At 40.2% G+C, this 23,236-nt stretch overlaps 1 protein-coding gene across 2 annotated transcripts in view; it reads right to left on the bottom strand.

Moving 5' to 3' along the window:
* MOB2 (MOB kinase activator 2) overlaps positions 1 to 23,236 on the bottom strand; it is a 118,461-nt gene that overhangs the window by 74,935 nt on the left and 20,290 nt on the right. The window contains exon 1 of one of the 2 annotated variants that reach the window (XM_059825786.1): positions 18,161 to 18,171. The exons of the other annotated variant lie outside the window; for it this stretch is intronic. Within the exon in view, the coding sequence (XP_059681769.1) occupies positions 18,161 to 18,168 (8 nt within the window). The 5' untranslated portion in view covers positions 18,169 to 18,171. Of the gene's footprint in view, positions 1 to 18,160; positions 18,172 to 23,236 lie in introns of those variants that run through there. 2 annotated transcript variants of the gene reach the window in all.

Here is a 23,236-nt window from a genome sequence, read left to right as displayed (position 1 = left end):
TTCTAGACTACAATGTCTGATGGTTAGATATATGGTCTTTCAGCTACATAATCCTACCAGGGAACTGTATTAAAACATTAGACTAACAGGCTAATTTACCCAACAAGTACAGTGAGGAACCTGAAAATTACCGTTACTTTATTGACGTGATCCTCATTCCAAACCTGCGCCTTCTACTCCTAGGTATCATGCCCTCATTACCCCATTAAGTTCTAATCAAACCATAAACTATCTGCGGTGATCTCATCAAGAAGTGCATGTACCTGATAAAACAAATGCTTTGGAAATCTCCTCTCATACCCAAGAAAAGACCTTCTGCTACCGCTCAGTTCTAGTAGGCCAGTGAGTGCTGCCACTCAACGCATACTCCACTTCCAAGGTCAGTAATAGGAAATGTACCACCACCCACCTTCACATGGGATATACAGTAAATGTTTGAAGATACTCTCATTTTTCCTTTTCATTTTTCAGAAGCATTAAGTGAAGGAAAATAGCTCAGTTTATGCATAAAGTCTAACTTCCTCTAGAATTAACGTCTTCGCCTTCTAAGAGCATTCATTAGATTATAATAGCCCTGAAGTCTTGTGAAGAGTCATTCACTGTGTGTGTTGAAAAGCTCACTAATAGGAAGGAGCTGCTTCATGCCCACATTCTTTGAAATACCTTAAGAAATGAAAACTTACCCCGTTTCAACTTACTACTTACAGGACAGCACAGAAAGCAAAAACATTCACCATTATCTGCCTGGTTATCCTTAAAATGCACAACAGGTGATGCAAATTATTTTCACTGTAAGGTTTCTCTGCAGGTATTGGAGGCTCTTATAAGAAGAAAAGATGGGTGGTGGGATTAGCTGACATTTCCATTCTGAGAAGAGTACAAAGCCTGTGCCACCCTCATAACCGGGAAAGGAAGAATATAGTTCTCCAGTATTATGATACTTACTAAAGCGCACTAAAAGAATAAAATATCCCAGCTCATTGGCTTTATTACATGAGAAAAATCATTGAGGGCAGCATAGTCCACTCATAACATCATCTGACCTGAGTGCAACAGACCCCACCAAACACCATGCTGCAGTAACACACAGCTTCATGACGACTCAAACATGGCAGCATCAAGATAAAACCTAAGAGCAGTTGGCACCATTCTTTCTATAAACCTTTTCTATTTCAAAATCCCTAGGATACCAAGAGCTACACATTTAAGTACCCCTTCCTACAAGGGGAAAAGATCCAAATCACTCGGATGAACAAACGAGTAAAATGCCCTCACACGTATAAAGCAGTAAATGGAGGGGGGCTTAGGCCTCGGAGGAGAGGCTGTACACCGCCGAGCGCAGCACAGAGGCTCTCCTTATCTGCCTCTCATCCCCAGCAGTACTGTGACCCACAGAGCAGGGGTGCTAAGCAGCTCCCCCCCCCGCAACGTCTCAGACACTTCCTGTCTCCACTGGCATTTATTTTCAGCCCTCAAGATTCCTTTCTATACGTTCCAGGAACCCTCTAGCCATCCTCTGTCCAGATGGCAGACTTCAGATGAAGGGAACAGGGTCTTGGAGAGTCTTTTCTTGGCCTGCTTCTCAGCGGCCTGCTGGAACTTAGAGGCAGGCTGAGTCTTGCACAGACAAGGCTCTGTTGCACTGCAAAAGCCCTTCAATCCCTCTCCACAGTTTTCCTCAATGCCCTCTTTGTCTTCAAACAAATTTGTCTTAAACCTTTTAACAGCCTCTGCTTTCCAGGGGCATGCTTTATACAATCTACTCCCTACAAAGCTGCAGAAAGCCAATAAAAGGGCAAAGGAAAGGGGTCTTAAACAATGCTATAATGGACAACCAGAGCCTCAGTTTTTACTACGTACAAAGCAGATGCTATTTTGACAAGCAGATGCAGAACAAAAAGGTAGGTGATAGGTTTCAGTCCTGTTGATCCCTGTCATCTGCAAGAGATTTCTGAAACGTGACGGAAACACAGAGGTTTACGTACTCAAATTCAAGTAGGACCATCACCCTACAATGAACTACTTTCAAACTATGACTCTCCCGGATAACTAGGCCTTCTTAAAGGCCAACGCAGTGTTATCACCAACACTATATATTCACATACAAGCTTCGGAGAATGACTTCTATGTCTCTTGTTTGAGAAAGTCAAAGTTTTGCCAAAATAAGTAGAAAAATGCAAAAAAAAATTTTTGTTTCCAAGTGAAGCTTCAGTGAACAACGGTTTCGTAAGTTTTAGTAAGATTTATTCAGGATTCCTTTAACTATTCATATCAAAGGCTATGACATTACTTGATTTATTAGATATATAAATAAAACAATACTACCAAGACCCAAGAGAGTTTAAATCTGAAATAAAGCTGGATGCTTAAGAGTAGAATATATTTAGGCATAAACTATTCCGAAATCAAATGCAATAAGCAAGGCCAGTTCCCCATTTAAAGACTCGAGCTATCAGAAAGACTCTAATGTAGCTCTTGGCTAGAAAGATTAATTCAGGAAATGAACTGCAAGAGAGAGAACAAATTGCAGAACTGCAGTAAAACCCACTGGGGTAGGAAAGGAGAAGCTACAGAGAAGCTGCAGCAGCACAGAAAACTTCCCAATTTCAGGCAGAACTTTAAAAATCCAGCACCTCAAAGCAAATTATCAGAACAGTGAAGTGATGGGAAAATTAAGCAAAACATAGCCTTGTCCTTTGAAGGTTAATAAAAAAAAGCATCCTCCTTAGTGCGAAAAGCAACACAATCTAGAGGCAACATTGTACACTGCATTACCACTAGCACACTTGCAATAGTGTTTTTTCAGTCAAGTTCTTGTTCTTTAGGTTTACCATTGATTTTAAAAAGTTAATCGACGACTTCTTCTGACCCTTTTCTCATTTACATTTGTCCTAACACTGCCTGTGAGAGGATATCTTCCATCTCATTTTGACCAAAAATCATACAAGAAATATCTTGAAGAAAATTCACCACTCCTTTATGGGATAGCTTGAAAACCAAATGGTATAAATAAGCTATATTTGATACCCTGGCCAGATTTTTATCGTGTATACTATATGTGTATTTTCCTTAACATTTGTATTCTCAGAAACCAATCTTTTTCAGAGAGGTGCATAAAAGATTCGTAACTAATTTCAAATAGTTCAAACCCTTTTCAGATAACTCCTTTCATTTAAAGGGTGTGATCTATTTTCTCGTTAGGGTAATATACTAACTGCATGATGATATCCATAACTCCTCCCAGAAACATTTGGGATCGTCTAATTGCGATTTATCTGCTCTTATGAAATATCCACTATGTGATTTACAGTCATTTACTGTGTAATAGCTGTAGCTGATGAACTGGTTTTAAGTTCCTGTTTTATCTCCTCCCTTCTTTAGTTTCTCAACAGATTAAGAAAGGTGTAGCTTCATCAAAAATTATTTTAATTCAATTTATACATCCACAACCAATGGCTGGCTACTACCAGAACATCACCTAATTCCATCAACTGAAAATCTGATCCAGAAATTATATTATTTAAAATTGCAATCAGTTCTAGACTACCTATAAACCTTAGCTAATATGAGCTATAGCTAATAAAACATAGGTGGAGTGAGCCAGGTACTAAAATCATAGAAAATCAAGTCCATCAGCTATAGAGTCAATGCAACATAAGGAGACACAGTAAACCACCCCATTATGACCCAGGACACCCATCCCCTTACCCGAAAGATGGACTCTAAGTCAATGGTTACTAACCAGACACTTAGACGAAAGCCAGAGACTTTGTGAGGGTGGTTCACAGAAAGGAAATCGAAATCCAGAAAGTCTGGTGTAAGACGTTTGGCCTCTGATCTGAAGCCATGCCATCCGATCATACCCTTGGCACTGAGGTTTCGTACTGACCTTTCCCTGGAAGCCAGCAGGTGTCAAAAAACTTTCTAAGGAGTATGAGAGTGTGGAATGAAAAAAAAAAAGATACAATAATCCTTTTGAAACTCATGCAATTAGTCATGCTTCGAAGAAAACCGAGAAAAACATACAGAATTTAAGTACACAAAGAAGGCCAAGGGAGCAAAGTGACTGAGGGAAAGCGGAGGGGAAAAGACAATGACTGCAATAATACCTGAAAAGACACTTAATCATCTGTCAGGATATGCTAACAGAGCAAAAGAACAAATACAAAAGAGCACGTATTATGATTAATGGAGATGATGACTGCTTTATCTGTTAACTACTACATATTGTTGCTTTTAAAGTAGGATGGGAAGTGCGCATGCTTGCTCCATCAGTTACAGCTAAGCAGTAATAGACTTAGAAGTGAGTGAATAGACAAATAATTTTGCACTATTTTTGGCACAGTAGTGGGAAATACAAGAGATTGCTGCATGGAACTTAAGCATTACTTCCACACACCCATTTTCAATTCTGGTTTTAAAGCTAAGATCAGTCTAGCACTTAATGTATAATGACCATTCTCCTTGCATCACAGCACAGAGTTATCTTGGAATTCAGCACGAACAACTCAAATAGTAACTGTATCACAGCCCAGGACAAGAGCACACCAAGAGCAGGAACAAAAAGGTAAAGTTTATACTGCAAGTATCTCGGTTTTATGAGCATCTAGGTCTACCATGAAAAAAATAATGCAAGATAATCACACAGACAGTGGGACAGTAATCCTGTAGATTAGTAAACTTGGAAAAAGCAGATGCTGAAGCCACAGGCAGCTTTATTATGGACAGCATCTATCTTCCCAAATCGTGACATTTTCCACCATCGTCCTAAAAACTCCTTCTGTCACCCTTCTCCCTTTGTAAGCTGCACAGGGATTTTTCACACTTATTTGAAGCTAAATAAATGGCTACGCTGCATTTCTTTCACATTCTATTCTGAAAATAGGGCTTGCAGAGAAAAGGGACCATAAGGGAATCCAGCTAAATAGTCGCCAACTGCCTATTCCGTTCTCTAATGGTGGTTAGGCTACTCTCAGCCTCTTTCCATATGTGTTTGCTGGAAGCATCTGCTTTAGGTTGCTATTTTGATATCTTCGTACCAAAGTTTGTTTAAATAAAGCAACTATGATCTTTTGGCTAATAAGTGCTAAGAAAATCTTTGCTCCGAGACAACCGTATTCTGTTACCAACAGAGGAATGCCTCTGATCTGTCTGCTGAGGGCGTTTTTGTCAATAGGGCATTGGCCTGTGTAATATAAAAAATAAATATTTACCCCTAGTAAATATACCCTCAGTATCCTTAGCTTTATTATCTCCACTCACCCTGAAACTCCCTGTCAAAATCACTGTTTCTGTAAAGCTGTGTGGGAAATGAGTAATTCTTTATCCAACTCTATAGACAGTCATTGGTGTTTGGAACGGACTACTATAGAACCACTCACTGTTATAAAACTTAAGGATTACGCAAAAGCTTGCATCTACAGTATTTCTAAGTAATTAATACTGCTATTGCTTTCAGAAAAGAAAGGTATTTTCTGCTAGTGCTAGGAAACAGAAGGGGTGGAGTACTTTGAGAGCCCTTGGAAACTGGACCTCCACGCTGGCAGAAGCAGTGGGAGGGAAGGGCAAGAATTCTTGCCCATACACAACCACATCTCCCATAAGATCTGGGCAAAAAACCCCCATGATTTCAAGCTCACTCCAACACCCTACTCATATTACTTTATTTTTTTGCAAGTCAGTATCTATTCCGAGGCTGTGGTTCAGAAATCTAGCCTAACGTTGTATTACAGGGAAGGGCTCTTTATAAAACTGTCCAATTGGCCTACCGCATCTTCCATACCAACAGATACATCTACTCAGCTAGTAACGATCTGATACTTAAACATATTGCACAACAAGAATACCTGAAAAAAAAAAATAAGAGGTGGAACCAAAAGAAAAACAAATTTAGACAGTTCTTAACCCGTCAAGACTGTGATAGCATCTGAGGGAAACTGAGGTTTAAAGAAGAGTTCTTAACTTGGACCTGCAGCAGATCCAGTAAAACGCAGAAGCATTACAGCCTGGGTCAGCCGCTGGCCTACGTGAAGCCTAGAAATCATTCGCAGTCGGTCTGTGCAGAGAAACTCTTAACTCACTGTAATTAGGCCTAAAGAACGCCTGCTTTCTATTGCATTTGCCACATGCTATTTTCTGTGCCTAAAACTAGAGAGGACCATCAGATAGGGGGGTAGCAACATTAGAAAGAGAGAAAGTGGATTTCTGATACACAGTTTCTGTTCCAAGTTCTTAAGGCCCTACTTGTTAACCTAGGGAGACTCCGCAACCACAAAGTACAAAATCATAACCAATTTCTTATCTCTTCCTTCCTAGCACACCACCTGCAAAGCACAAAAGAAATAACACAAATAATTTACTTTGAGAAAATGTTTCACAACCTTCAACTGCAACTCCTCAAGTCAAGCACGAAGTGACAACATAGAGCCTACAGAAAGTACTAATAAAGTCCCTTGGTCTAAACATATTGAGAGGAACATAGGAGTTAACTGAAGAAAGGTAAGAGGGAAAGAGTACTTGTAGAGTCCTCAGTAAACTGCTTCTGTCCTCAAGTTTTGTTTCATACAAAGAGACATGGCAAACATACATTACTAACATTTGTTATCATCAGAAGAGGCTTGCTTGAGGTGGAAAAACTCGACAGGAAAGACACTCAAGACTTTGGTTTCTCCCTCCCTGCTGCTACCCCTCATCTGGTCCTTCTTCCCCCTCTCCAGCTAAGCTCTTTCCCAGTTTTTTGTCTGCACAGTACCAGCTCATGTCCACACAGGTCTGTGCTAGTTATGTATAAAATTGTCTTACCAGCAGCAGCACAGTGAGCAGATGATGAATTCCATTCCAACAAAATTAACAGCAGGGGATTTCCAACAAGATGGCAATAGAGTAAAACACAGTTCGGATACTCAAAGAAACATGGGAAGCCCGAGATAACTGATTACTGAAACACGGCCTGAAACATCGGTAGCACTTCTCCAGAATTCGGCAAGATGCAATTTCTGGCAGGCAGAGTGAAAAACAGAAAAAGCTTCTCTCCTAGAGAAAGGGTATATACATAGCTCATTCTTGAAAAGACAGCGGCGCAAAAGCAAGGAAAATGCTTTCTGCCTTTCTTTTATCTATCAGAATAGCTGTTATCTGAAGTTTCCTCCTCTTCTTTTAGGGTAGGACTGTTTAAAAAAAAAACTCCTCCCAATAAATGAAGATCTAGCAAGCATTTTGATAATGCCTTTCTCTATCTAGTTCTGCCCACCTTTCAAGTCAGTTTGGAACCAAAGAGTAATTCCAAAAGAATAAATAAGTAATGAGAACTATTTTTTCCAATCCTTCCTTTCTTCTTTTACAACATTAACTCCAGTGACTCAGACATATTAAAGAGTCCAAAGTATCTGTTGAGTCTGTTGGTTTTTTCTAAAACCCACCCACTTTCTTGAAAACCATTGAAATGGTCGTTTTATACCTGTTTTAAGACATTTCATAAACTCCATTCATCTTTCTGCTTAGTAGTCAAGAGGGAAAAATTCCCAGCTGCAGAGCCTTAAAGCTCCATCTTGTGGAAGATGCCTATAATATACAAGTAGGCTCCAGGGGGAAAAGGACTTCAAACAGAGCTCACCATTAATAACGTGTTTGACATTTACACTTGGTCATCAGTCATACAGTAAGATAGCCTCTTAAATGCATTCTACCCCAGTAGAAAAACAAGCAGTGGGGGATTACCAATAAAATGAAAAGCTGGTTTTTATTCTGTGGCAATAGAATGGGCATCCTGCGTTGAACCAGCAGATAGCATCCACAGCAGTCCAGAGCAGGTCTTGCTTTCACTCATTTGCTGGCTCCTGTGCACTGGACTACTTCTATTCGTAAGGAGGGAAAGAGGGAATCACAGACAGATTTATCGGGCCAAGGGGCAGACAACCAAAGCATGTAGCAACCCTGCCATTAAGAATAGATAAATGACTAACAGAACTTCATCTTGTGATACTAGATTGACCATCATTTTACACAGGTATTCTGAAAGCTATTCACAATCCTCCTCCAGCCATCTATTACAAACTGAACTCAATGTCCGCATTCAACCATTCCTAAAAGCTCGTACCGAGAACAGCGTAGCACAACCGTATGCTGCCTATGACTGTGCATCTAGTGGACTTTAAAAGAAACTTGAACCAGCACTGCCCTCTACTGAAAGAGGACCCTGCACATGAAAATTGTAGCAACTTTTATACCATTCTACTTTTCCGCTTCATTCATGTACCTCGTTTTTCCTTCTTCTCTGTAAGCCTTCACAATATTCAGGGTTCTGCTTTATCATGTTTTTTCCTGCTTCTTCTACCCCATCAGGGCTACAAAGGCATCAGACAGGTTTCTAAGTTTACATACTATAATACCATGCCAGCACATACAGACTCCAGAAATCAAAGAGTTGCTGCACGAAAGCACTGCAGACACAGCTCATGTTTTTAGCAACATAAGAGCAGATAAACAAATAAAAAAGAACAGAAACTGTGGTGTTCAAAACTAATGCCAGAAAAATGAATGTAAAATTATTCTTTGTCATCTGCAGTACACCAGTCATATGACAGTGTCACGAGATGTTCTTGTGTAGTAAACCTAAGATACTTAAAGAACAGACTCATATTGATTCAGTACTTTGAATTAATAAATATGCCATAATTAGGCATTGATTATTAACAGTAATCCCATTACCTTCTCCAATATAAACCTTGCAATGTTTCTTTTTTCAATCAGTTGCTCCCCTTTGACATTTAGAAATTCATAACAACCTGAAACTCGGAATAACTTAAGGATTGAAATACTGTACAAAATCTGAAAGCAGCGTACTTCTAGCAACGTAAATATAATTTGGCTGAACAATACATTGGCTTGGAACATTAAGGAGCATGAAGTTTGAACTGGTTGAACGCAGGGTCTCTAAACCTGTAGAAAAGATGTCAGCATGCCATTCAAAATAGAGGAAAGTACATGGCTTCAGAAACACGCCAGTTTGCTGATGCCCAGGAGCTGGGAGAGCCTGTATCTCAGCCCCGAATCCCCAGCTGGCAGCAGCCACCAGAAGATTTTCAAAGTCGCTGTGAGGACACTGCATGCACTTCAGCACGTTTGCATAGCTGGAGGCTGACTCCATTCCCCCAAAATCATCCAGAACACCCCAACCTCACCCTGTGCACCAACCTCCACAGGAGCACTGGCATCCCTGGCTGCAAAGGGAGCCTGCTGCCCGCATGCCTGGTGGGGGTGGCCCTCAGGTCCCCTTCCCCGAAAAGGCAGCAGCCCTCATGTCACTCGCAGGAATCCAGAGTCCAGCCTCAGGTTCACTTTTCAGCCATGATCGTATCAGGAAAAAAATAAAGAGCGATTACTCAATCAGCAAGAAGAGGGCCTGATCCATTGCTGCAAGGTACCCTTCGAATTTATTTCTTAGAGCACATGTTAAACTCCACCATTAAAAGTGCTTGTTTTAAATAACACTGAATATTTTATTCTTCCTGTTCTCTAAGCTATACTAGCTCCAACTCTGAATGACTTCTCACTTCACACAATGCTTCTGTGGGAAGGATAGACTTTCTTTTTTAAAGAAAATAATTGAACACATCCTAGGTTGCTCAAAGCAGATCCTGGTTGCCCCTTTTAATAAAATAAAAAAAAGGCAGCCTTTTACTGCAAAAAAAAAAGTTCGCAGCCTCTATGAAGTCCTCTATACTTTTCACTGTTGCTGGCTGTTACCCAAAAAAGAGCCCAGATACAGTAGAACAACACAACATTGAATTTGTTAATAGACTTTAAAACCAACAGAATAGATTAAATATACTCCAGTACATAACCTGAACGAATTTACCTCACCTTTCCACACTGTGGTCTTTAAGATGAAACTATCAAGTCTTCATTAAAAATAAAAATCTCAGTCAAACACTCACTCACTACATTATTCCAAAATGTAGAAGCATGTCTTAATTTTTATACCTCATGGAGCAGGACCAAAATCATGGATAACACTACCACCATGCACGGACAGGACACCAAAAGCCCATTTCCGTATTAGCAACGATGAAGTGAAGATGTTAAAAAAAATGGCATGCCAAAGGAAAAGTATCTGTCATCACTGACACGTGAAAATCCCTTGTTTAAATTAAGCTTTGATAATTCCTCTTCATGAAATCAAAGCTTCAGTCTAAAAATGACATCTCATACAGAAAAGTTTCAAAGCCACTGTTCTCACTCTGACCCCCACATGAACCTGTCAAAAATGCTGCTCATCTTGAACTATCATTTTTTACTGGATAATCTCCTTTTGCCCCCCACCTTGCTTCAGCTATGCTTCTGTGTAAGCATCAGATGAGGTGGTTTGGATTAGTTTACTTGCAGCACTAATCACTGCATTCAAGAATAGACCTCATTTCACTTACAGAAAGGTACACCTCATTACCACAGAACTGAAGGAACACACTGAAGCCAAGAAAAGCAGCACCTTTTGTAAATTTTTTTTTTTTTTAAGGAAAGGCTATATATAGCACTTTAAAAAACAGATGCAGCCAAATTGTTCCATCAACAGGAGAAGCAACACCACACCTGGCCTAGTCCAAGTCAGTCTTGTTCAGATAAAACTGCATCGTGTTTCTAGCAATTTCTTCCTTAGAAATCAAAAGCGTCGCAGCTAGATTATGTCTCTGAAAGCCCCGAGTGCTGCCACATGCTTTGTCACTATAGCAGTATCTTTCTGCTTGGCAGCCTCACCATGCTTTATCACTCTTTTACTTCAGCTGCCATATGCTTAGTTTCTTTGGCTGGGAGATATTATGCCTGCTGAACCACTTAGTCTGCAAGCGTAAGGAAACCGTCCATCGCATGAAAGGGCTAGCAGGAACTGACATATAATTTTTTTTAATCCACAACTTCAATTAGATTTATCATCTGACAGAATAAAAATTCATTAAATTCCAAAGATCCCTCCAAGGAACCACAGGAGAGACCTGTCTGTCAACATAAGCATATTCTAAGTCCACTTTTCAGCACATCCTTTCCATTACGAATAGTTAAACAGCAAAACTTGATAAAAATAAGGCTGGACTCAGGCTGCCAGGGTACACAGAGAACTACATGCAAGTAGTACGATTATAAGAAGAGTGTTCTGGGTAGGTAATTCATCCAGAGTATGAGAACCGGGCAGAAAGCTCGGAACCACAAGAAATGCGTGCCCATTTCACCTTACGATAATAAAACAAAACAAGCTTATTCATCTCCACCTTTCATAGAAATTACAGCCCATAGAGACTGAGGGCACACAACAAAACGCATCAATTTGCCATAATGATGCACTCTGACAGCAATACACATACCATGACCTTTAATTCACTCACGTAGGCCTCTTCTGTATGTTTAAAAGGAAGTCAGGTTAGAAGCATAGACTGCAATGACAGATTACATGAGCCTCACTGACAAGTCTTTTATGTGTTACATCAGTCTCATATATTTAGTAACCGAAGACATCAAATAATTCTGTTGCCAGTATCCGGACTGATACTCCTTGCCTGAGATTTCATGCAAAGTGCAGTTATGCTCACAGTGTCTGCAGCTCTCAACTATAAAAAAAAGGAGGAAGATGTGAACCAAACACCATTCCAGCAAAGAAGGTTAAGCCGTTAAAAAACCCAAACCCTTGTTTGTAATACTGTGACAAAATTTGACCACTACCATTTAAAATAGCCCATCGGATCAAGCTTCCTAAAGAAAACTATCTACAGAAAATACTGAACGGTAGTTTCAGTTACTTCCTTGGAAAGTAATATTGATGCAATAAATAGAAATTATAATAAAAGTAATGGAAAGTATTTCTGAATTTACTACTGAGCTATGAATGTACAGAAGAAAAACATTTTTCTCCTTCATTAGCACGCTCACTCTATCTGACCTTTGAGATCTTTTTTATGAAGCCTGAAAAGACTGACATATTCTGGAACATTGTCCTCGCCCAATGCTAGGGAAGAATTATTACACATGCAGTTGAACAGGCAGACTAGTCCACGTTTTGAACTTTCACACCTACATAGATAAAGTAACTAAAACCTTAAAGCCAGCTGAAGAAGAACTGATAGCGAACTTAGTTTTTCCACCTGATACGGCCTGTGGGGAAGGGCCAATGCCTGCATGGGCCTCTTAAAGAAAAGGAAATCTATGTTTTGGTTCTCCTGGTAAAACTGTTGAGAAAGACATCAACAGACACACAAAAAGGTAAACATAAGTGGCCTGCAATGAACATGAAAAAATTTAGATGTCCAGCCTTTTTATGCACTTGGAAAATGTAAGCATTCTTTTGAATGCACATTTATATTAATTATTTCCTGCGTTATCGACAGCATTGCACACAGGGAAACAGCTGGACTCTGGAAATTCAGCTTCTCCCTGCTGCTTTTCATCCTAATGTTACATAATGGACCAGCTTTTATAGTGTGACGGCCAACCTTGTCTTTGGTCTATGCTTTTAAAGAGTTTTCTGGTGGGTTTGGTGTTTTGGTTGGTTGGTTGTTTTTTTTCACAGTAACCTAAACCACAAGGTCAGTATCTCCTCATAAAATCTTTTGTTTCTAGCTAATTGGCAATGTCAACATTACATCCTTAACAGAGAATGACCTAATCCATCTTCTTCTGCACTGAAAATAGAGGAGTCCTCAATTATCTTCGAATACATGATGTTAAATGTGCTGCAGTTATCAGAGGCAAACACCCCCCCCTTGGGTTGCTGGGAACCAGTACTGTTCTAGTTTGCCTGGTTTAACACAGGATATCCACACCTGCAGTAGAGCACAATGACAGGAAAATCCAGTTGATTTTCAGAAGGTGTTCTTTTCTCTGATAAAAAAAACCCAGAAGCCATCTGCGCCTGTGGGGGGGTTTTCCCCCCTAACATGACTACAGTATATTCGATTCTGTAACTTACTTCATTTGAGTGATCATTATGACCCCTCAAAATAAAAGTCAGTGTCAGACAGCAAGGCCGAGCGAATTAAATCCGGCATGCTTTACTGTTTCTGAAAAGGCTGACTGACCAGCTGAGCAGCACAGTTATACTTCTCATCCACAGATATAAAAAAAGCACCTTCCAAAACCTGCACTTTCCAAAGCACTTCCCCTGCTATGTACAGGGTACAAAAGCACACCCCCACAAGAGCACAGAGGTCAAAGGCAGAAGAGAAATAGTCTTCATTTCCCCTTACACCTTAAATGTCTCACATACTGGCCTCAAAAATCACCCTTCAACCCTATAGTAAAGTTCATCAGGGTCCCAGACCTTACTAAAAGAAGTCATACAGGCAAACTTACAAGTTGAAAAAGAAACTAACACTGTAAGTTGAGTAAATAGAAAAGCACTCACTAAAGCCACTGTAAAGACATTGTAAAACAAAATATTGAACAGATAAACAATTAACACTTCAATAGTCATCACCAAAAAGACAATAAAAATACGTTTAGTAACATTTCATTGATTCGGTTTACAAACCCATACTGCAGGAGTCTAATACAACCATTAACCAGGTTATTTCATCCAGCACAGCATTAAGTGCAATCCAAAAATCTAGAAATCAGATACAAGTAGTTTGGAAGTTTCAGAAAAGAATTTAAGTAACTATCTTGCCTCTAGCACACCACATATACCCTGAGCTTTTCCCAAATAAAATGAATCTTTTCCCATTTAGTATTTCTCCCTTTCTTGCCTAGAGGCCTCTAAGAGGGATGGATATATCACCACCATGTTAAAAGCCCCCCATTACCCTTTTCTTTCTCCCACCTTACACAGACCCTTTATGCACATGCTAAGTACTTAGTTTACCGTGGAAGCTTTTTCCAAAGGGGTGAATAGTATTTCAAGGAGATAGTCTAGCACGAATACATTTCATAGGAAAGTAATAGACTTACAGTAAAATACAGAGACAAGTAGCATATTCAGTCATTATTTCTGTTGTTCTGACTTCCAGGTTAATAAAAATTTAACCACGATGCATGCAGCACAAAGAGGTGTATTAGTTCACATCTCAGGAAGACTTATCCGAGACTAACATAACTTTTATCAGTTGTGCAACACAGCTGCAATTTAGAGAGCCCCTTCACACAGCCACAAAAACTAATGCAGGAAGTCCTCAGCTTCCTCTCATTCTCATTACACTTCCAGAATTATACTTGCAATAGAAGCGGCGGCATCCTTCATGTAAACATGTATCTTCTCGATTTGCTTGAGGCTGCACAACGTTCCTTTAGAAATGTGTCACTAAGAGACCCAAAGCACAACGCTCTCAGTCTTCTCTATGTACGCCTGGGAAACACAATATTCACCTCCCAAGGTCGTTATGAGGAATACCATTTATAACTTGCTAAGCTTAAGAAGCTATACAGCTCTGCATAGCTGTCAATTTAGGGCAGCAGCTTAAAGACAGGGCAGCAGCAAAGCAAAAGGCAAGCGAAGAGTTTCCCCTTCAAGAAGGTCTCTGTTCTCTCACAGAAATCTCACGGTCTAATGAGATGCACCTCATACATCAGGTGGTATTCTTACTTGACAAGCAGAAAGATGGCTTTAAATTAAAAAACTGAAGCACAATTCATCTACAGGTCAGGAAGAGATGAATGAGTATTTCAGATCCTTAATGTTAGTGGTGGTCTTCCTCTTAAAGAAAGTTCTCAGCCCAAAATCACTTTCCTTTCTGAAGGAAATCACTTTAGATACTGGAATCTTTCAAAGAATTAGCTTCTCAGGGACTGCAAAAAATTGTTTGTGAAGATGCAGTAGTTCACAGCATGGGGAAATCGCCCTTGAAACCCCACAGTCATGTACATTACATTTAAATCATGTATTATATGTATTATCTAACAGGCAAGTGCAGTACAGATTTAAAAGCTGATAGTAAAGATAGAGGGTTTTTTAATGAAAATCAGGGTACTACATTTTCCAAAGATAACTAAACACATGTGACTCAAACTAATTTTAAATATGGTATTTGCTGTTATACTCGTCAGACAAGCATGTCCCAGACCACTGTGGAAAAATTATTAGTGAAAAATGTGTTAATAGTTATCATGTTACCAGTAAAACAACAATAAGAAACTCAAAGCCTGAGCAACAACATAGATAGAAATCTAAGCTGAAGCCACAGGACCCGAGTGTCACATTTCCTTCCCTCTGACTCAGGCTTGGAGATGTTCTAGGCGAAAAAACATCCAGGATGGTAAAGCATGCCTCTTTGACAAACCTGCTACATCACCCCCTTTTTCAGGGGCTCCTTTGAAAATGTGGTGCAAGGAGGAGCTTTATCCACCCTGAAAAGTGAAGTACTCAAAACACTGTTTAGAGCTTTCAACTGTAAATGCTGCCAGAACTCATTCAGCTTATTGTAATGCCAGATGTACCTTAAATTCCTGGTAGTGTTTCACAGGTAACTTAGAAACAAAATACAACAGTTCCTCTACTGCCAACTCTTGCTTACTTTTGTAAATGTATGAACAAGCCAAGCTGAACTGAAATCATTAAGTTTCAAAACATCATCCTCACTATCACTTATTTCATGGGCTACAACAGCACAGTTATTTCTTATTATCCAGTTAATCAAAAATAAGCATTTCTGACAGCGTAGCTTAGGAAAAAACTCAGATTTTTGCTATTTCAGGGAAAAGATACCATTTATAAAGTACAATTTTCCAGAAACCCACATAAATACATCTGTACAGTACAGAAATTTCAGCTTGTTTCTTCAAATGGTTTGCTATTAATTCTTCCATTTAGCTGGAATCCACACGTGCTTGGATTCTTCACTACTGTGCACAATATTGCTTCTGCAAATTAGGCTATTACCTGAGCAAAAACTTCCCTGTTAGACTGAAGAGTACAAAATGCGGTGTGCTAGCAATCACTGTAGAACCAACACCCACGAAGTTTCTCCAAAATCAACAGGTGAGAGCAAAGCTCACATAGATAACAACATCCATAGTGACCCACTGAAAAACTGCAGCCCAGTGTTACACTGGGGAGGGAAGACACAGAGTATGAAATTCAGCCACAGTCTGGAGTTACTGGTGGCATCACTTTCCTAACATTACAGGTGTGCTGCATTTTCTGGTACCACAGTCTGTGTTAATACAAAAGTCACCCCGGGGAGGGGTTAGAAAAGGAAAAAGCTCATTTGTCCCTCTGCCTATCTAGATATTTATCATACCTACCAATGTTCCAGCCCTCTTACCAGCTTAATAAGATGCAGACTAAATATCCCAATGATATAACCATATCCAAGTCTTAAAATTCATTTTATCAGCAGATCTCAATGACTCACCTGGGAGTTAACCATTTTAGAATGGGAAATGAAAGACAAAAAGGAACTGGAGAGACATGTCTGAAGTCACCTAGCATGCTAATGGCCAAATTCAAAATAAAAATCCAGAAGGATTTACTCCATGTCTCACCTTCTCATTTCTTTATCTGAGGACCTAGCAGCTTTGGAAAATTACTGTGGAGACTGTGTATGTTTTGAATAGGAACTATTTCTCTGTTTTTTTTCAACTTTCAGTTATTTAAGAACAGGGTTGAAAGAGGGAACCTGCACTTAAGAACTAAAAAAAGCCAAACCCAAACCTTTCATATTTGAGGTTACTTTGTTACTTCTTATTTTACACATTTTTATAACAAAACTGATGAAAATACTGTTGTGAAATACTCCCTCCATTTATACACATGGAGAAGTTATTTCAAGAACTTAGACTATTAGTTTGTCAAGAAAATTAACTGATAAACTTTGTTATGCAAGACATTATTGAAAACCACAGCATATTTTGGAGCAGCCTGTGATCTCTCAAATACAGGTGCACACTTGTGCACAAACACCTCCCAGCCCTTAACTGAACGGAGTACATTCTGGTACGCATGCTCTTCTTTTCTAGTAACTGCCCTAGTGCATGTTGTTGCATTTGTGTTTATGGATAGCATGTTTCTCTATTTCTTTTACCCTTAAAAGCGAAGTTCAGAAATTTGCCTGTGCTGAAAAACACCAGCTAACACTTGCTAAATTGTCACACAAAAAGCTGAAAAATCACTACTCCTTTGAGGATACCCTTGAAGCAACCAGCCAGCCCCACTATTGCTGGTCTTCCACGGCTTGCTGGATGAAGTTTGCACCGGCAGCTTCGTCTGCTTAGCGGATGTCACCCCAGTTTCAAGCTGTCACCTACCATGCCCACAGCCCTCAGGTCCTGCCCGAAGAAGAGAGCTGAGAGACTAGTTTCTCCCAAAGGGCCTTGGCAGCATAGGTGCACAGATGTTCCTCCAAGCAACTCAGGCAAGAAATAAACTGATTCACCATCAAGAAGAATAGCTAAACTAAACAGAACCCAAAATTCATTAGTTAACAGAATTCAGAGCACCTTAATTATAAGTCCTGGTGAAGGACGCTGGCTAATGAAGAAACAGCAATTCAAAACACAATGCACAGTGTACTTTCAGGTTCTCTCTTGAGCTTGACTGAGCAGGCAAAGGGATGCTGAGAACAGTGGAAAAAGCTACGTGGCTTGTTAAAACAGGGATTGCTGCTCTTTTCAAGTGACTAATGTAATTTTTTTCCTCTAATTGTAGTTAGCAGAAAGGTGATATTAGAAAAAGCGGCTCCAGGCAGTACATATCTCTTATAATTATCCAGCATTGATTTGGTTTTGGTAATTGCCTTTGGACATTTTAGAACAACAGACATTATGAAATATACACAGAAGAAAAAAATTAAAAAGATCATTTTTCATCAGACAGCCAAGTACACATTTATCTGGCACTGCAAGTAATTTGTCCTCTTGTTTGTATCTGAAAGCAATGTTAAACTGAGGAGAAAACATTTCATAATAAATTAGAGGCCTAGCATAGTCATTGCCAACATTAGCATGAAACTTGTACAATTAAACCATGCTCATGTAAAAGCAAAGCAAACTGTTCTGTACAACAGTTAAGTCTTGTGAAGGTTTGTAAAATGTTATCAATAAGAATTTAAGAGTTGCTGGTTGCAGTACAAATATTGGAAAAGCAACACACCAAATCTTATAATGTACTGCTGGTTTTGTAGCTGTTTTTTTACATTTTCGTTTTCACTGTGAAAATAATGCAACCGTTAACTACCCATGCACTCACCTGCACATAAAAATGCCCCGGTGCAACACAAAGTTTTCAAACTGGTCCATGTTGTGATACTCAAACTTGGATCAAACTCTGGTAGGGCAGCAAAAGACACTGACCCAACAGTCGCTGGCGGTTTTCACCACAAGGAAATACCTCCAGCTTACAGTTACATTCTTTCTCAGCTGCACAGTCCCCGTGAACCAATACATCAGACCACCACCCTGGGTGCATCCCTGTCTCCACAGAGCTTTCAATAGCTGTCTAGGTAGCTTTGGCCTTAAACTGCCATTGGCCTCTAGCAAGACAATCTGATTTGCGCTTTGTTATTCTAATATATGGATTTGCATAGCATTCTTGAAATATTTTGCTGGAAACAGACTACTTGAACTTAGTTTGCTGAACAGCACTGTCATCCCAGACATTAAAGGCTTAGTGGAAGCCATACCCTAGCTTTTATAATTCCATCAGTTGCGAGGAACAATTTCTTAACAAACAGCATTGAACTACCAGCCTGCGTTTCACAGCACAACAACTGCACTGTAGAATTAGGCAAAGTAATTTTCCACGTTCTTCCTAAAATTATTTCAATCCCACAAACATTAGCTACTCCTTCTCCAGATTCAAAAACAATACGTGACACTAATCACAGATTTTGCCTACTAAACGGCTACAAAGCATCATTCTCATATCCTTCAATTAAGGACAGGGTGTTCTACTTCCTTAACGGTGTCAGATTTTGCCTGCTAAATAACTACAAAGCATCATTATTGTATCCTTCAATTAAGGTTACGGTGTTTTGCTTCCTCAATGGTGACTGACCAAACAATATGTAAGCTACAGGAAAAGAGCGCCGTTCCTCTGTCATGCTACCTGCAGATTTGATTAATGACTGTTACTGCAATCAGTGCTACAGACAGCAAAATGCAAGACAAGCTCAGAGGGGTACCTGGTCTTGCAAGAACCACCACATTTCTTCTGCAGTCAATCTTAATACATAAAACACTCAGACGCCAGTTCAGAGTTTGTGGGTGCAAGTTTCTGCAAAAGTACTACAAGGTGTATTCAGTTTTGTTTTATCAGGAGTTAGTATTGATCATCACAACTCTATATAAAAATCAGTCTGGAAGTACAAACAGCTGTCCCCAACTGCTCCTGAACAACAGCAGTGGTATGTGCTACACGGGAAGCATTATTTCACCATTCTTGAAAGCAGGCGGCCAATATTTTGCTGAGAACCAGAAGTAACTACAGAAAAATTACTCTCTTCAGGTGATGCCTGTGCTTTCTTCAGATGGGGATACTGTGACTTTGTTAGCAGCAAGGCGCCTCAAGAAGGAAAAATGTTATCCTTAAGATTAAGATCCCACTAACGTTTGTCTGATGGAAGAATTCAGCTTCTCCTGAGCAAACAAGAGGAGACCAAAACCGTTGTGTAGTTTTTGGAAACATGGAAAAACAGTTTTAATTGATGATGCACTACTTAAAGTTAGCTTCTGTTCCAATTAAATCACAAGTAGCAGGGCTGAGAGCGTGGTATTTTCTGCTCTGCTGGGGTGGCCGGGGTCCAGGCCATCTGCGTGGAATGCACGGCAGGACATTCCACCCTTCCGCCAGCATGGCCAGCGGTGCCAGCCGCTCCTGCAACCCGCCGAGGGGACAGGGAGGGATCTTCTTTTGTTTTCCTTATTTGTTTATTTGCTTTACTCTGGCAGCAGGCAAAGGGCTCTTCTCTTGCCAAGTTCATCACCATTGTAAAATGTTCCCAATTACACTGAGTAGAGCACGCTACAGTGAGGAGGAAAAAAACCTGTAAAGTTTACAATTAAACTACAAGACTTTGTAAGCCTTGATTTTAGGAAACAGGTGAGAGGAGAGATGTGCTATATCCAGCTAAGTGCTCAAATTCACACTGATCACTCGTTCGAAATATTTCTTCCAAATTTGTCAATGAAGCTTTTTGTTAAATTAAAGAATCACTCAAGTGCTATCAGCCTCTTCATTTAGTGATCCTCTACAAACCCCTTCTAAACAGCTTGCAGAACTTTACAGTTTTATGTTTACATCTGGGACTATTCAGTCATAGCTGATTTATTACCATTTTCTACAAATGACAATCAGTTTGTTATTATCAACATTAAAAGGCATGCCTGTATCTCTTTGCCCCCCATTAACTCTCCCTCCCTCATCCCATGAAGTTCTCATCCCCAACTCACTGAGCGCAGACACAAATTGTTGGTGCAGCATCTTGCAGTCTCCTGAAGATGACGAACTAACCAAGGAGCAATATTCCGCTAGCAGCAGAACCGACTCAGGAAAATCCCATCCTCCTTTTCCTCAGTGGCACCACAGCCTAAATCAGCCTTTTGGTATGACTGTGCTCTGAGGGAGTGAAAAATGCTGCTAAAAAGCATTTTCAAGCAAGCACCCATTATGCTTAAAAGACAAGATTAAGAACTCCAGCTGTATCACTTGCAAAACTCTGGACACCAAGTGGACTGTCATGGCCATAGAGAGTATATGCACGGGACAAGCTCTTACTCATTTATAACACAGAGTCGTTCTATGTATACCATGCAAGTCAAACATTGCATGTTTTCCTCTGAAGAGATTGCATTTGCTGACTTGCCTCTTAGGTCTAACTTACAGTTCCAAAATACAGCCATCATTCTCCCACTTCTCAGATCAGCCAGTGCTATATTTGCAGGGTCTAAGCTGCAGAAGACAGGAGACCTTCCTCTCCAAGAGAGAGGAATCCATTCCAGTGTAGTAACCAGAGGTTCTCCAAGCACCGCAAGAGAGAGCACAGAACTACAATCTGACATGCAGGAGCAAGGCTGTCCTTTCCAAGATAAGAAACCAAAATATACTTGTTTGAAAGGCATTATTCTCAAGTCCCTTCTGCTCAGTTGGAGAGCAAAGCATTTGCTTCATATATTAAGAAACAGATAGAAGACCTGAGCATAGTAATAACTCTATAATAGACTACAAGAGTGCTGAATATCCTACAAAAGCCGTATCATTTTCTCCAAATACATGACGTTCCAACAGCCAAGAATTAAACCCAGAAATCTTTCATTGCTCTTTCACTACAGAAAGATTTCAGTTGCCCTTTAATACAAAAGGAAGCAGTAAGCTGAACAAATGCTTACCGTCAACCCTTAACCAGCATAAGCTTAGGAAAAAGGATGAGAGGAGAAGCAAGAGAGTAGGAATAGCATCAAAAGCAAGCACTCACCCAGCACTTCCTGAAGTTAAACAAAAGGCACAGAAACTAGTCAAGCTGCTGTAGGCCCTCTGCCCAGCTCATACCTGCCACGCAGCTTCTGCCCACAAAATACCACGACACCAGACATGAGCATTTCGAAGACTGAATGTTAGTTACCCTTTCGTGAGGTGTTCCCACATTTCTCAGCAGAAAAGGAACAAGCAAGTGGACTGCTGTCTAAATCAGTTTACCTAAAATAAGCCATCCCTTCTTCGACACTCCCTCCCTATCCCAAGGGATTTAAGAAGCATGCATTGCCATGATCTGACAAGAGGTAATCCAATAAACCAGCCTCCCTCTTGCCTGCACAAGGACACAGCTGCTCTGACTCCTCATCCAGGCCTTGTATGTCCAAATGTCATCTGCAACAGCTCAGCCAGATCTTTACTGAAGTAGGAAGCGTTAGGCACCCCTCTAATCAAGGCTGCAATTGGACCCACATGCAGACAACCAAATCCTGAAGGCTTCTCCTGACACAAAAAGATTAGTAGAGCTTGTGTTTTTTTCACCATCCCTTTTCAGCTCCTATCTCTGTTACAGTAGCTCTGCTAAAACTTGGTACACTTCCCAAGCAAAACTGTCACCAGCTAATCTCTAAAAGCCACCAGCACGCTCTCTTCCCCCCTCCGCCCCAGATGGATCCGTCCACAGAACAAAACCAGCTGCTCCTGATAAACCTCCATGGCTGCATTTCACAATACACCAGAGACCTCTAAAGCACTGCCTCTGAGCACAGCATGCTTTGTCCTGTAACAAGTGCATTGACACACTGCCCCTTGCATCCTGGAAGCACAAATATTACCGGAAAAAAGTGCACAAAATCAGAAATTTTAAGAGTTAACTGAGTCACAAGAATGAATGTACTCTGAACAGCAGCTAGACAACTTCAGGTTGAACAAAATTACAGTCATTTTCAGTGAGTCACACACAAAACGAAGTACAACTTGCAAAGAAAGTGAATTAAGAACATTCTGTTATAATTTATTTTACTCGAGAACTTCATGTCATTTCATATTAAAGTGTATTTTTGTTTCAGAAATTACATGCTGGATTTTCACATCACAAAACATCTGGCTGGGAGCACGTGGCAATAGACAGTATGCGATGCACTTCCTAACTTCTCTTTGGACCCCTGACCAGCACGAGTTGGCCATCTGTGGCACTAAGGGAGAGGGAGGACAATTATCATTATTCTTCTATAATCTTATATTCAATAAACAGGTTTTCATGCATAACAGCTGCATCCAGCAATGAGCATCATGTTTTATCAAAGTCAGTCCTTTACCAAAAGGTTATATCTGACTACCCACAAAGGGAACCCGTTCCTGTCCCCAGGATACGCAGCATCCCAGTTAGGGAGTGTTATGTCAGCAGAAAAAACTAGTAAAAGAGAGATAACGGAGTTGAGCTTTTTGCTGGCTATTACCATAGAGGGTGACAGAACACAAAAGAAGCAATACAGAATGGGTCTGATTTGCATTCACTTTGCTGCAGCAAAGCAACTTGAATATAAAAGAGAGCTAGTCTAATTTTAGCAGAAAATAAGCTGATGTACAAACTATTCTTCCAACAATGATAATCAAGTTAGACACGCTAAATCTCAGCTAAAAACTACATTTATGGAAAGTGTCCTTAAGCATCTGTTAAAACATATCCACCCAATTAGCATTTTCCCAAAAAAATTCACACGTTATGTACAAACCCTCACGAGATCTGCAGCAATTAAACAGGATACCTGGCAAGCTGACATGCAGCTTGTTTCTGCAACTGCCCTGGCCCCTCTACTCTTCTGTTTTCCAGGGCAGCCTGATTTTGCCATCCTG

The sequence above is a fragment of the Gavia stellata genome, chromosome 17 (assembly GCF_030936135.1).
Source record: "Gavia stellata isolate bGavSte3 chromosome 17, bGavSte3.hap2, whole genome shotgun sequence".
Classification (NCBI taxonomy): Eukaryota; Metazoa; Chordata; class Aves; order Gaviiformes; family Gaviidae; genus Gavia; species Gavia stellata.
The sequence above is the reverse complement of the archived record's forward strand: the minus strand, read 5'-3'. Positions and strand labels throughout refer to the sequence as shown.